At 35.9% G+C, this 15244-nt stretch overlaps 1 protein-coding gene across 1 annotated transcript; it reads right to left on the reverse strand.

The window, feature by feature from the left end:
• Positions 1 to 2391: 2391 nt before the first annotated feature.
• On the reverse strand, positions 2392 to 11707 carry LOC125681045 (uncharacterized). Its single transcript, XM_048920939.2, has 7 exons — positions 11392 to 11707; positions 7862 to 8280; positions 7491 to 7757; positions 6779 to 6954; positions 4825 to 4965; positions 2969 to 3137; positions 2392 to 2779 (listed from the first exon to the last, which is right to left on the reverse strand). The coding sequence occupies exons 1-7, from the start codon at positions 11454 to 11456 to the stop codon at positions 2583 to 2585; spliced, it is 1434 nt and encodes a 477-aa protein (XP_048776896.1). The 5' UTR covers positions 11457 to 11707; the 3' UTR covers positions 2392 to 2582.
• Positions 11708 to 15244: the final 3537 nt, after the last annotated feature.

Here is a 15244-nt window from a genome sequence, read left to right on the forward strand (position 1 = left end):
AAATAAAGGACACCACAGAGTCGTCCACTTCTGCTTCATACTTAGATATTTTATTGAAAGTAGACATTAACGGCAAACTAACAACTCAACTGTATGACAAATGGGATGATTTCAGCTTCTCCATCGTCAACTTCCCACATTTATGTAGCAATATTCCATTATCACCTGCATATGGTGTTTATATATCTCAACTGATTCGATATGCAAGAGCTTGTTCTGGGTATAGTCAGTTTTTAAATCGAGGTAAGCTACTGACAAACAAGTTGATGGTACAGGGATTTCAACAGTCTCGATTGAAGTCAGCATTTCGCAAATTCTATGGTCGTTATAACGATCTAGTTCGTCAATACAACCTCGCATTGGGTCAAATGCTGTCTGACGTGTTTCATACCGATTGTTAAGCCGTTCTTGGCACACTGATTTTGACTGCGGATAACTCCGTTTACCTGATCAGGATATGGGGCTCACGGCGGGTGTGACCGGTCAACAGGGGATGCTTACTCCTCCTAGGCACCTGATCCCACCTCTGGTGTGTCCAGGGGTCCGTGTTTGCCCAACTATCTATTTTGTATTGCTTGTAGGAGTTATGAGATTGATCACTGTTCGTTATCTTCACCTTGCATCCTACTGTCAGTACTAATGAATTATATCCTACTGTCAGTACTAATGAATTATATCCTACTGTAAGTACTAATGAATTATATTCTACTGTTAGTACTAATGAATTATATCTTACAGTCAGAAATTAATTATATTCTTACTAATGAATTATTTCCATCTTGAGAGCAACATTAAAACAATTGAGATTTCTTGTTTGAAACTGGACCACTGTTATGTGGAAATGTAGAAATAATTCTTTAATAATTATGTAAAAAGTTAACAACAGACTAATTCTATAAGGAGAACTCTCTCAAGTCGATGAGGTAGATAAGGTGTTTGGAGGTTTCGATTCCTTAAATGGACACAGCCTGGTTACTAAGTATACACACAATATAGTTTTCTAACATAAACTGCACATGACATAGTGCCTGCAGCAAACACATGTCACGCACAAACGTTTACAAAACACATGACAGTGTCTGCAGCAAAAAACATGCCACGCACAAACGTTTACAAAACACATGACAGTGTCTGCAGCAAAAACATGTCACGCACAAACGTTTACAAAACACTCGATCCCCCGCGTTGACGCATGCTCACAAAACACTTAATTCTCCATATTGACACCGTGTTCACAAACACAGAATTTCCCGCGATGACTTGTGTTCACATTGAATCCTCCGTGTTCATGTGTTCACTGAACACGTAATGACCCACTTTAACGTGTTACAGGGATGTGACTGAATACGCCGGTTTCGAGATACGTACGAGTTATTTCCCTTTGGAGAACTCTCGTACATAGTAAGGCGCGAAAGAATTTGTTTACACGCGGGAGTGGGACAGATATCCATCACAGCGTAAGTGAATGTACTCAGTAAGTTTCTCATACGCTGTTTGATAACCTGAATTCGACTGATACACAAACTAAGTAAGTGATAAGTATTTAGGGAGTAATTAAATACACGGAATTCTTATCCTATCACGTTATTTCGTTGGTCATAAGTACCATATCCAAGATATTTCTTGCAAATATGACATTGTTTGTATGTTTCCACTTCGGTAAAACATTTCTTTCGATAGTATTTAGTATTTTCCACATTTACATATCTAAAGAGAAACCGCTTTTAATACATTTCATCCTCTTCCTCGTTGGCTGTATATCCACTCTGTCCCACTTAGGCATTCAAAGTCCCACTAAATGCACCTCCTATACAGAAGAGTTCGTATCTCAAAACTGGCGTATTCCTCAGAAATCAGAGGAAAACTGGTCAAAAAGGGAGGAAAACACCTCACCCTACCTGGAAAAATATCATTTTCTGTCACTTTAGATCAAATCCAGAGTGTTTCATTTTTTTCGAAAATTGAGCAAATCAGAGGATTTCCTCTGAAAAGAGGAAAAATCACACCTCTGGTGTTCACACAATATTTAACACTAATCAGCCTCACTTTGACATATGTTCATAAATACTTAATGCTAAGTGTTCACTTACTATTGTATTGCCCTACTTTGGTACATGTTCACAAAACATTTACATGTAATCTCATCTGTTCACAAAAGATTGATCTCCCACTTTGACATATTTTCATAAAACACTTACTCCCTTTTTGGCATGTGTTTAAAAACCACTTAACACCCTTCATCATATTGGTAACTGAGCAGACAAATGTTTCCCACCAGTGATACATGTACACGTGCACCATACACTTAAAATTCCGCATGTGTACGAAGCATACATTGTCCACATTGACAGATCTGACAGACTGCTAAGACGAAAACATCAACTAGTAGGCTACTTCATTTCAATTTTATTGTTCATCCAGCAATGATGAGTTCGTGTTTTGTAATAGTTATCAAAAGAGAAAAAGCTAATTATATAATATAAACTGAAACATTTTCCTGCACGTTTCAGAGACAACCGGTAACAAAGTCACATGCACGCCAAAACTGATATGTGGTCAATTTTTTTGTGCTGAATAAATCTTTATCTGAAAGCACTCTGGAGTTCTGAGAAGAGGAACTTTTTCTGATAATCAGAAAAAGAAAGATTGAGACTGAGTACTCGGTTCCTTCCCTTTAGTGTCGACAGAATCTGATGACGATCTACGGACCTCAGTCTGCTGTGGTACAAAGAATCATTCTCTACCTCTTCATCTCTGACGTACAACACAAATACGTCACCTGCAAAATATTCATCACCATCTATCAAGCCATGGAAAATATTTAAAGTATATTCGCGCGCCAAAAAAAAAAAAACCCTTTTAATTTTTCCACTTTGGTACAGGAAACAGCTAAGATTTTGTAAACTGCTCAGCCATTGCTTTAGATTGTCTGTGCCACGTTAATGTTCATCTTCGTACAAGTACTTACACCCCATTTCGAGAACGGATTCAACAGTTTGTTTCCGGAACCAGCCGATTTCCTGGGTTGGGTCTTCTAGTATGATATGACGGCTGTTGGCTTCCACGAAAACAAAGACCACCTTGGATGGAGGGATTGTTTGGATTTCATCCTCACGCGTCACAATGGTACGCCGAACCTTAAAAAATAGTGTTAGTTCTATATATCTGATACAACGTTCTGTAACAGAGTTTGTCAGTCTACGTTATCTTTTAATTTCACATATTTTGAAGATGAAACCTACAAACTTTACTGTGGCGGGATTTGATAAAAAAAATTTACATTATCTTTTTGTATGAAAATTGTCTTACTAGAAATTCATCTGAGTAGAAATGTGGACCACACAACACTAAGCCTAACTGTAACCCCGTGACTTTCTATATATGATACATAAAAATTATTAAATGATATTCAAACACTAGCGCTTTCTAGATTTTAAAGGGACATGGACAGTTTGAGACATGGACACAGTTTGAGATGAAAATTGTCAAATTTTATTTTCCCATTTTTAATGTTTAGAATGCTTCAATAACGTATTACTAATAGTCAGCAAAAATTTGAATGTCAGTTGTCGAGGTACATGGGAGATACAGAGCTCACAATTCTTTGATATGTAAACAAGGCTCGTGCCGTGTGGTTTTGTTTTTTTTTAAGGTTAAATATACTATTAAAAGTTTCGTTTAAAGCAGATTTTTCATAAACAGTTTCTAATGTTTGACACATCTTATTTTGTTTTAAACATGATATTTTCTATTGAGCATTCTATATGTAAACAAAAACGTGGCACGAGCCTTGTTTACATACATGTAACTAGGAATTATGAATGCTGTATCTCATTCGTAACTCAACAATTGATATTCATATTTTGGTTAACGATTAGAAATACTTTATTTAATCATTGTAGATAATAAAAATGGAACAGTAAAATTTGAAAATTTGAAAAATGCCCCTTGAACAGCCATGCTCAGGTGAATATAAATTGAATATCCATATCATATTCAATTTGTATTCACCTGAGGATGGATGTTAAAACCCTGAAAGCTCGAACTGTCAGCAGACGATAAAATCTTAATAAGCTTCTTACTGAATGTGTATCTTATTCTGATTGACAAACTGGTAGAAGACGATAAAAACTTAATAAGCTTCTTACTGAATGTGTATCTTATTCTGATTGACAAACTGGTAGCAGACGATAAAAACTTAATAAGCTTCTTACTGAATGTGTATCTTATTCTGATTGACAAACTGGTAGAAGACGATAAAAACTTAATAAGCTTCTTACTGAATGTGTATCTTATTCTGATTGACAAACTGGTAGAAGACGATAAAAACTTAATAAGCTTCTTACTGAATGTGTATCTTATTCTGATTGACAAACTGGTAGCAGACGATAAAAACTTAATAAGCTTCTTACTGAATGTGTATCTTATTCTGATTGACAAACTTGTAGCAGACGATAAAATCTTCATAAGCTTCTTACTGAATGTGTATCTTATTCTGATTGACAAACTGGCAGCAGACGATAAAAACTTAATAAGCTTCTTACTGAATGTGTATCTTATTCTGATTGACAAACTGGTAGCAGACGATAAAAACTTAATAAGCTTCTTACTGAATGTGTATCTTATTCTGATTGACAAACTGGCAGGAGACGATAAAAACTTAATAAGCTTCTTACTGAATGTGTATCTTATTCTGATTGACAAACTGGCAGCAGACGATAAAAACTTAATAAGCTTCTTACTGAATGTGTATCTTACTTTGATTGACAAACTGATAGCAGACGATAAAATCTTAATAAGCTTCTTACTGAATGTGTATCTTACTTTGATTGACAAACTGGCAGCAGACAATAAACCTTCAATCAGATCTTTGTGGAAGTCGCTTTTGTGTTTATCAAAACTCATGACACCTACGCTGTTCTCCAACGTTCTCCTAGTAAAACGAGTCATCTGTGCAGGAGCTTGCTAAACAATATAAAATGTATTTCAACTCAAACGAGTGATTCAGAGGTATATTACACTCAACATGTCATCGACAATAACAGATAAAAATGGCTAACGTATGGGTGACAGTTAGGGTACTATTGACGGTTGAGGTATCACTGGTGGTTAAGGTATTTTTGAAAGTTAAGGTGGTATTGACGGTTAACTCAAAGGTATTACCGACGGTAAATGTATTACTGACGGTAAAGGTATTACTGTCGGTTGAGGTATACTGTTGTTTGAGGTATACTGTCGGTTTAGGTATTACTGACGGTTAAGGGCATAGGATACCCAAATTTTATTTTAGACTTTTGGGAAAATATCACCGATGGTTAAGGTATCACTGATGATTAAGGCAAGGTCGTCGCTATGGAATTTTTCGGAAATTGTAGGGAAAAAATTGAATAGATTCTGTGAATATGACCTCCTCTCATCCGTTATTGATTGATTGATTGATTGTATCTTGCTTAACGTCTCACTCGAGAATTTTTCACTCATATGGAGACTCATCCGGTATTAACATAATATCATTTCCTACTTTCAACAATGGACGCGCCATTATGAAAAAAAAATCTATAAAGCATTTTTACACAGAAAATTTCATGAATGATTGAAAAACATCAATGTAATAAAGCTTAGTTCTGTAAATGGAAAAAATAGACAAAAATTGTATGAAAAGTGAAGGTAACGAACAGTATTAAATTTTTAAAAATCCTATAAGAATACAAAATTGAGAGTAAGGCAATTCTAGAAACACCAGAAATGGGATCAAGTATCTAAGAGAAGTAAGCATTCCCAGTCACACCAGCCGCGAGTTCACCATCTTGATCAGGTAAAAGGAATAATCCGTAGTAAAAATCAGTATGTAGAGAATGCCTTAACAATTAGTGTGAAAGGCATCAGACAATATTCGTCGTAATGACAGGTTGTATCTGCAAATAAGATCATTAAAACGACCTTAGAATTTACTAAATGCTGAGTCTTGGAAACCCTTGTAACATTAGCTCATTTCACAGTAGTCTGTCCGATTTTAAAAATTGATCATTCGCAGAACATGCTCTCGTGTATCGAGCCAGTTGAGAGACATACATGTAAACACCACATGCAGTTGATAATGGAACATTGATACATAATTTGGAAAGTTGGTGATGGAAAAGCTGAGGATACACCGAAATATCCAGTCAATTTCATGTACATGTAAATAGCTAAAATGGGTGCTAGATTGTGTAATAAAAACTTTTCAAACAGGGAAAATACCATTGTCTTCCCAGAGTTCCGTGCGCTCCTCGTACTACACCTCTGTCAACAGCTTTTTACAGAAATCTTGTAAAAGTTTCTTTGATCCAACATTTATATTTTGGACTAAATATATAGTCATATTATGATATGGTTTTGGTGCAATCAAATTGATACTTACTGTAAATTGTTTAAAATCGCCGTTTTCTGATCATAAATTTGGAACTACTTCGTAATATGCGTATGAATGTAGGATATACACGTGCTGGAGATTTAAATGTAAACATGGAATCATAAGTAGGAAAGGCTGTAAAATACGATAAAACGTGTAAAATAAGAGACAAACAGCTAAATGGTAAATATGCACTTATTAAAGTGTCAGTTGGCTATGAAAAGAGATTGATGTATCACCTGTTGCCTGAACTTTTAAAGGGGAAGGAAACCGAGAATGATTGTTTATATCATGTGATTATATTGTCACGTGATTCCAAGCGTTGACAGAGGTGTATGTGAAGCTTGCGTAACGCGCCCTCTGGTGAGAGAATGGGAAAATACTAACATTATAGATCACATCGAGGTTTTCCCGGGTGTGTTTCCTTTGTTCTGACTTTCGGTGTTCGCTATTGTCTGTTGGGATTGGCGTTTCCGTCTCTGTGTGAGGAAGCCGTATCCTTCGTCTGTAAACAACCACGCACAAACCGATGACCAGTAGAAAAATGAAGACAAGTTTGCCATCTAAAAATAGCAATCATAACATCACCCCTGGTATTTTCTATCATTTAACAAAGTATAAAAACGTACTAAATACAGCGATATTTTCGCTGATTTTGTTTGTTTGCTATTTTCACCGTAAGTAAAAACCGCAAAATATAAATATAACAGTCATTTTTAATAATAATAATAAAAAAAAAAGATTTCAACCAGGACAATAATCATGCGAGAATCAAAACTATAAATACAGCATCATATAGAGTAATCTGTCTTTACAGGGCAAAAATAAAACCCGCATAAAGTATTACTTAGAATAACCCGCCAGATTTACAGGAGAGAAATAAGAGCTGTATACAGTATTACAATGTATAGTGATCCGTCAAATTTACAGGAGAGAAATTGATTGATTGTTTTGATGCTTTCCGCCACACTCAACAATGCTCTAACCACTAGGCCACAGAGGTCCCTCAGGAGAGAAATTAGAGCTATATACAGTATTACAATATATAGTGATCCGTCACATTTACAGTATTACTAATAGAGGTAGCCATCAAACTTACAGGCGACTATTTCCTGTATGGTGAGGTTATTTAAGGAGAGTTTACTGTCCAGATCCGGTATTTTCTGCTCGCAATATTTGACTAGCTTTGTAACCTCAGACAACATGTTCGAAACGTGAGACAGATTCTGTCGGGTCTCCAAGGTTTCCCGATTCAAAGTTTCTATACTTTCTTTTTGCTCGTCAATTGTCGTCTGCATACGAGCAATAGTACTATGGGCATCTTGTACATCTTTATTCAACTGTTCGTCTCTCCGCAACGTGTGATCTAAAAAGGGAATTGACAACTTGAACTCAATATCCAAATTCATTTTTTTTTGTCTCCTTATTTAGATGTTAGAGATCTCTAGTCTGATTATCATTAACAGTTACCTGAGTCTTCTTTCATCTTGACTATCAACTCCGAGTGTCTTGAATGTAGTAATGTTACATCTCCTCCAATCAAGTCCAATTTCGCACGTATTTCACTGGTTTCCTGTGTCGTCCTCCCTTCTACTTCATTAATCGAATTTTGCAGATTTGCAACACGTTTATTTAATCTCTCACCATTTTCCTTTTCTTTATTCACTGAAATTCTTAATTGTGAAATAGTATGTATTAGATTATTGATTTTCCGTCTTGATTCCGAGTCTCGTTTAAGGCTGGACACATCTGTTTGTAGTTGTTTTATCATATTTTCAATGTTAATACTCATTCTTCCCTTGCTCGGGTTACAATTGTCTGTCTCTCTCAACGGGCACTGGCCTTCCTTCCAGACGGGGGGCAAATCTTTGTAACAGCTTACGAAAGAACTGAAAGAAAAAGCAAGGATTCTGTCATATATATATTTACCGAAAGATAAGATTTGGACCGTTCTCTTTGATATTTTTAACAAATCTAATTGAAGGTTTCTCAGCTTTGTCAACTTCCGGTGCTGCATAGAGTAATTTTATATATATTTCCACAATATTACAATCTTTTGTAGAATACTTGGATCTGATTGGTCGTGGTGGGATGGTTGATTGGTTGGTTTGTAGAATACTTGGATCTGATTGGTTGTGGTGGGATGGTTGATTGGTTGGTTTGTAGAATACTTGGATCTGATTGGTCGTGGTGGGATGGTTGATTGGTTGGTTTGTAGAATACTTGGATCTGATTGGTCGTGGTGGGATGGTTGATTGGTTGGTTTGTAGAATACTTGGATCTGATTGGTCATGGTGGGATGGTTGATTGGTTGGTTTGTAGAATACTTGGATCTGATTGGTCGTGGTGGGATGGTTGATTGGTTGGTTTGTAGAATACTTGGATCTGATTGGTCGTGGTGGGATGGTTGATTGGTTGGTTGTTTTAATGTTTCACTCGTGTTGAGACGTCACCAGCAGTAGGTGAAGTGCTAATCTAAAAATTTACTTTCAGCTTCGGCCGGTTCTAGCAATTAATGTGCACTTAGATGACACTGTTGTTCGCTTCAAATAAGTTAGTTGACTATTTAATCAACTCTATTATACTGCACTACTTACCGTCTAAGTATGTATTTAATAAAATAAACCATAACTAAATTTTCCGTTCAAGTGATTGACTGATTGGTTGTTTTTTAATCCCGTCGATAAGTTTTCTCTCATATCGAGACGTCACCAGCTGTAGGTGAAGTACCACAAATTTAGACGTAGCAATGAGGGTTCTTTATCATGTCAACGCCAGCTGCGACACGAGACCTCCGTTTGAAGGTCATATCCGAAAGACCTGTGATTCTCACTTCTAAATGCCGAGCGTTTGGCGAAGGAGCAATCACTACCTATTTTATTGTCTTAGGTTTGACGCGGTCATGGCACAAGCGTCGGTTAAGCAAAAGCGTTAATTTATTATTGCGTAAAAATAGAAAACTACTTATTCATCCATTATGCTAATTAATACACAAAATAGTGAGTCAGCTCCGACTGCGCCTAATTTTGAATATGAAAAGAGAGTACATATATAGTAATCAGAATAATATGTGCCATTTAGTTTCGTATCGATGCTTTTTTTTTTAAACGAAAACTTGAACAATTGAGCAGTTAAGGTTCTTTCCAAGTCAAAGTGGTTTGATTTCTTCTTCTTATGTTCTTGTCCAGTTTTCTGTGCTCTGCAACATACTAATATCAATATCACAAGAGTGTTTTACTCCATTTCGTGAATAGAAAAACAACTGTCAATCAACTAAACTTCCAATTAATCAAACTATTAATGCTCTTTGTAGAGCAGATTTAGACAGACTGTCTCATAGGACAAGAATGTATTTCATGTAAAAAATAATAATAATAATTGGAATAATCTTATTACCTTTCAGAATACATTAGCATTCAAAGACTATAAAACAGAAATCAACACAGATTCTTGGACTAGTACTAATCACTTAAAATGTTCATTTAATAAAAGTACGATAAAACAATATCAAGAGAGCAAAGAATGATTGATTGGTGTTTACAAGACGAATCTTCAAAAATTCATAATTCACTGTAACTAAATGTTTATCAAGTTGTTTTTAATTGCATATTGTGATATACCCAAAGTAAAACAGAGAGGACAGCTGTATGTATCAGAAGAATAAGATTTAAGGAAATATTGTGTAATATTTGTAATACAGGTCTGGGCAATTGAAGAATACAATCCATATTCAAAGCAGCATTGCTCAGTATTTTTCATAAACAAAATTTATCTAAAACAAATACTCAAAATGTCAAGCTTTCCTTCCAATATAATATCCAAAGGTACTGAAAATAGCATGTTCATTAATAAATGTATTTTCTCAAGAAATAACATATAAGAATAGAACATATGTACAATATACTCATATTTACTTTGCATAAAATTGAATACGAAACGATTGTATTACATTTTATGTATTTTTCTAGATAAATCTTAGACCTTAGCCAATTACTGTAATTGTATGGTATGAAATATACACCAAAATAATGTTAAGATTTCAAGGAAATAAAACAATTAAAATGTACATTAGAAATAGTACCCACTATCACTTTAACTTACATTTTCAATAATTGATTAATACATGTACATGTACCTTTATTAATACATGTACATGTCCCTTTATGTAGTAAAACCAGTCTGACATATCTTGGCATTTAAAGAAATTATATCAAGTGTCTAAAACCACATAGAAAATAGTTCTATATCTTGGGAATTTAAGCATTGTTTTCAATGTTTTGAGATAACTTTCAAATATCAATGTAACATGATGCGGCATTTTCAACATCAAGTGAATCTTCAGATAATTGTACTGCATTATTATGATAAGCTGACAAGTAACAGAGGGTTAGAAACTGGAATGGCCAGAGTCGAACAAATTTTGTTTAGGGGGTACCATTATCAATAAATTTATAAGATTAAAAAGTATATAAAGACCGAATTAATCGATTATGGTGTAAATCCTAAAGATGAATTTGAGAAATTACCAACCCTGACGGAATTATCTCCATATTCTACACTTGAAACGTTTCTAAATTTCGCAGGTTACATTTTGTATATTTCAATCTGTCTTTTGTATCGTGCTTGACTGAGCTTGGAGCTGAAATTTTATCAATACATGTACGTACAAGAATATATTGATTGAATGTTGTTTTACGTCCCTCTCGAGAATATTTCACTCATATGGAGACGTCACCACTGCCGGTGAAGGTCTGCAAAATTTAGGCCTATGCTCGGCGTTTATGGCCATTGAGCAGGGAGGGATCTTTATCGTGCCACACCTACTGTGACACGGGACTTCGGTTTTTGCGGTCTCATCCGAAAGACCGCCCCATTTAGTCGCCTCTTACGACAAGCAAAGGGGAACTGAGGGCCTATTCTAACCCGATTACAAGAATATAATAATTTGAATTGCTTTCATTTCGTTTAGTATGTACAGAAAGGAAGTTTTATGTTATTACCCGACAGCCGTACACCAGAGTAAACAGGTGACCACGAACATATCACATTTTCCAATCCATTCCATCACTACAGGATTTTGGTTTCACGAACACGAGTCCCTTCATCAGCAATCGGACTTTACTGTCAGTCAATAGTGCCCTATTCTTAGTCCCTGACCAAGGTCACCTTTCAAGTTGTGACGTTTCAGGGCTTCAAGAATATGTACATCTTATTACTCGGGGTAATCTTTATTTCAACGAATATTGAACAATTAACTTTTTTTAAGAACAACTTGGGTTTCTACTTTCGCTTTAGACATAGACTCCCGAACCCGATGGAAATGCTCAGGAATTAAGGTACATATGTAACATCCTCACAAGTCAAGGTTTTGTGATTACGCACTCTTTTGTGTGGAGAGTACGTAATCAAAAAACCTTGACTTGTGAGGATGAGGTATATACTGAAACTGTTTGATTTAACGCCTAATTTTACACGGAAGTATTCAATGGCGTTGTACATGTATAATATAAAAAAAACTTTAAAAGAATAAACAATACATCATATACATGCAAACACACTCTACATATACTAAACTAAAACATGTACATTAAAACTGTCTAAACAAATGTGTCTTCAATTTGGCTTTAAAAGGATGTAAAAATTTGGACTGTCTTATTTCTGCCGGTAAACTGTTCCAGTCTCGGACCAATGGTTCCGAAACTTCTATCACTGAACGTTTTACGCCTGTTAACAGGAACAATGTAGCAACTCTCAGAAGATTGAACGGAGTGCAATTTTTTATTTGGTACCTGTTTCGTTAAAAGTTATGTTAAATACAATGGCGCTTCGCCCACATGACAATTATAATACATGAAGGTCAATAATTTAAATGATATCCTAGAATCGATAGGTAACCAATGTAGGTCAATGAGAGCATCCCTAGAGCTGTCAAATTTCTTACGATTTAATACCAGTTTCGCACCCATGTTTTGCATTCTTTGCATTTTACATATTTCAGTCTGTGTTATGCCGTATAAAATCACATTACAATAGTCCAAATGAGAAATTACTCAAGATAAAACCAAAAATTTCTGTAGCTTCCTTTGTCAAATATTTGCGAATACTTTTAATCCTAAGATAATTGATCATAGCTGTTCGGCATTTCCTTTTTATATGTTCCTTAAAATTGAGAGTTTCATCCAAATATGCACCTAAGTATCTTATATAACGTTCTGGTTCAATTTCATCAACATCAAAATAACTTTTGTGCTACATTTATCCAGTTGCCTCCTGCTGTCAAATAAAATGAATTCGGTCTTTGATGTGTTCATTTTCAGTTTATTTGTATTCATCCAATCGTTAATGATTTCAGCACATTTTTCAAGTTCGCGGATGGCTTTGGTTTCATTGTGAATGGAGGTAGGGTTAAACCGTTTATTTGCAGTATGATCATCCACAAATCCATAGACTGAAATTGTCGGAGGATTAACGTCTAACAATGTACTCGCATACGTAAAGTACAACCATGGACCTAAGCAGCTCCCCTGTGGAACACCACGCTGTAAATGACGCAGTGATGATGACGTAGAATTAATGCACACTCGGCAACTACGCGGCCGTACGTATGAGTCGACCCAAGTCAAAGCCGAGTCACTAACACCGTATTGTTTTTTGAGCACACCAATAAGTATTTGATGATCTACTGTGTCAAACGCGGCGCTGAGATCGATCGCTATGAGAGCCGTAACTTCTCGTGTCTCCATTGCATCTAACAAGTCATTCACGAGTCTCAACAGAGCGGATTCGCAAGAATGAAAACGGCGATATGCAGACTGGTTTTTTAAAAAGTAGTTCATGGTCGTTAACATGCTGGTTTAGTCTGTAGAACGCGGCTTTTTCAATAAGTTTTGACAGAAACGGCAAATTACTAACTGGTGTATAGTTCTCGTATTCCAGTTCAAGGCCCACCTTCTTTAACAAGGCCTAACGATAGCTTGTTTCCATTTTGACGGGGAAACACCCTGCCTCATTGATAAATTCACAAGTTTAGTTATAGGTGGTAACAATTCCTGTTAATGCCATTTTAGAACACTGGTTGGTAAAATGTCCGACTCGCATGATTTCGTATGTAGTTCACCTATCAGTTTCTTTATTTCGTCATCCGATAGTTCCCGAAAAGAATCAAGTGGTGGCACATCTTTAGTAAGAGGTTCAAAATTACTTAAATATTGTAATGACTGCCTAATTTTGTCAATTTTGTTTATGAAATAATCTGCAAATTTCTCCGCGAGCACGCTAGCGCAATTTTCATTGGGCATAGGGTTGTCGGACTTAGTACCAGTAAGTTCAGCAACTAATTGGTACAGTTGTTTCGAATCTCCTTTGCAGTTTAAGACTTTTTCACTAAGGGTTTTATTTTTCTCACGATAAAGTTCATAATTGTATGTGTTCCGCACTGTTTTCATCGCTTCGTACTGATTAGGTTGTTTGTATTTTCTCCAGACCCTCTCTGTTTTAATTGCGAGAAGCGCATTTCAGATGGGAGTATATTTTCGGTGAACCACGGTTTGGGTTCTCGGATGATCTTTGTTTTTTTTTCCTTTATAGGAGCGTGCTTATCTAAGATTGAACCGATTGTCATTTCAAAATGCTCTACAAATCCATTCACATCTTCACATTCGATCGAGATTTCATTTAAATCCTGCCCAAACGCTGACTTGTCGATATCTTTATAAATTCTTCGAGAAACAGTTTTACTTTGATGCTTTCCTTTTTAACGTTTGTAATGATTTTGACTACACAATGATCTGAAATAAATATACCTGGTTGACAAGATCGTATTTCTACATCGCTGATTACTTCCGTGATGACCAAGTCAAGGGTGTTTCCACCGATATGCGTACTAAAGTTGACATGCTGCTCTAAACCCATTTCGAAAAGTGAATCCTTAAAATCTGAAATTACAGCGATTTCTTCATTTATATGCAAATTAAAATCACCCAAGATCAAACAATTTGAGTAGCAGAATATCTGCCTTATGTTGTTATCATTGATAATCATGCCCACACCTTCTAAATAAAGTTCGGGTATATTATTAAATTACCCTGGTCCGTCCGTCTGTCACACTTTCTTCATGCCTGAACTCCTGAATGTGATAGGTGGTTTCATGTAGATTCAGAACGTTCAATTTTACCTTGGATACAAAATGGGAGTTAATAAACCAACACACTAAAACTGGTTCCCAGAACCCATACATTTTACGCAATAGGAATCATCTTTTGGAAGATGATTGGTGGTGCAACGGTTAACGGCGGATGTGACCGATCGACAGAAGATGCTTACTCCCTAGGTACCTGGTGATGTGGTCCCAGTATCTCCAGGGGTCCATGTTTGCCTAAATCTCTAATTCTCCAAAATCCGATAGGTCAGGACATCAAGAAAAGAAAATGGGGCTGGATAGGACATACGCTCCGCAAACCAACTGACAACGTCACAAGACAAGCACTAGAGTGGAACCCACAGCACGGCTACCCATGTCCTAAATCATAATATATCGGTTATGCAAGAAAATTCGTTTGAAGTGTGTCCGGTTATGAGTTGAAAGAGAACAACACGCCGCTTCGAAAGGTAGGTAGATCTGAGATTTTCTTGTTTATCACCCAAAGTCAATAAAAGCGTGCAATTGAGGGTTTCAAAATCATAGTTTATCGACCATTCAAAATATATAATGGTAACATGCGTTTATTAATGGTAAATATCTGTTGAACACTCACCTCAAATTGTTTCAAGTTAAGTATGACATATTTTTTTTTTACAGTAGGTCAAAGTATGGTATATTTTTCGAGATTTTTCTCACATGTAACCTTCGTTACT

Source organism: Ostrea edulis, chromosome 2 (genome assembly GCF_947568905.1).
Source record: "Ostrea edulis chromosome 2, xbOstEdul1.1, whole genome shotgun sequence".
Lineage (NCBI taxonomy): Eukaryota > Metazoa > Mollusca > Bivalvia > Ostreida > Ostreidae > Ostrea > Ostrea edulis.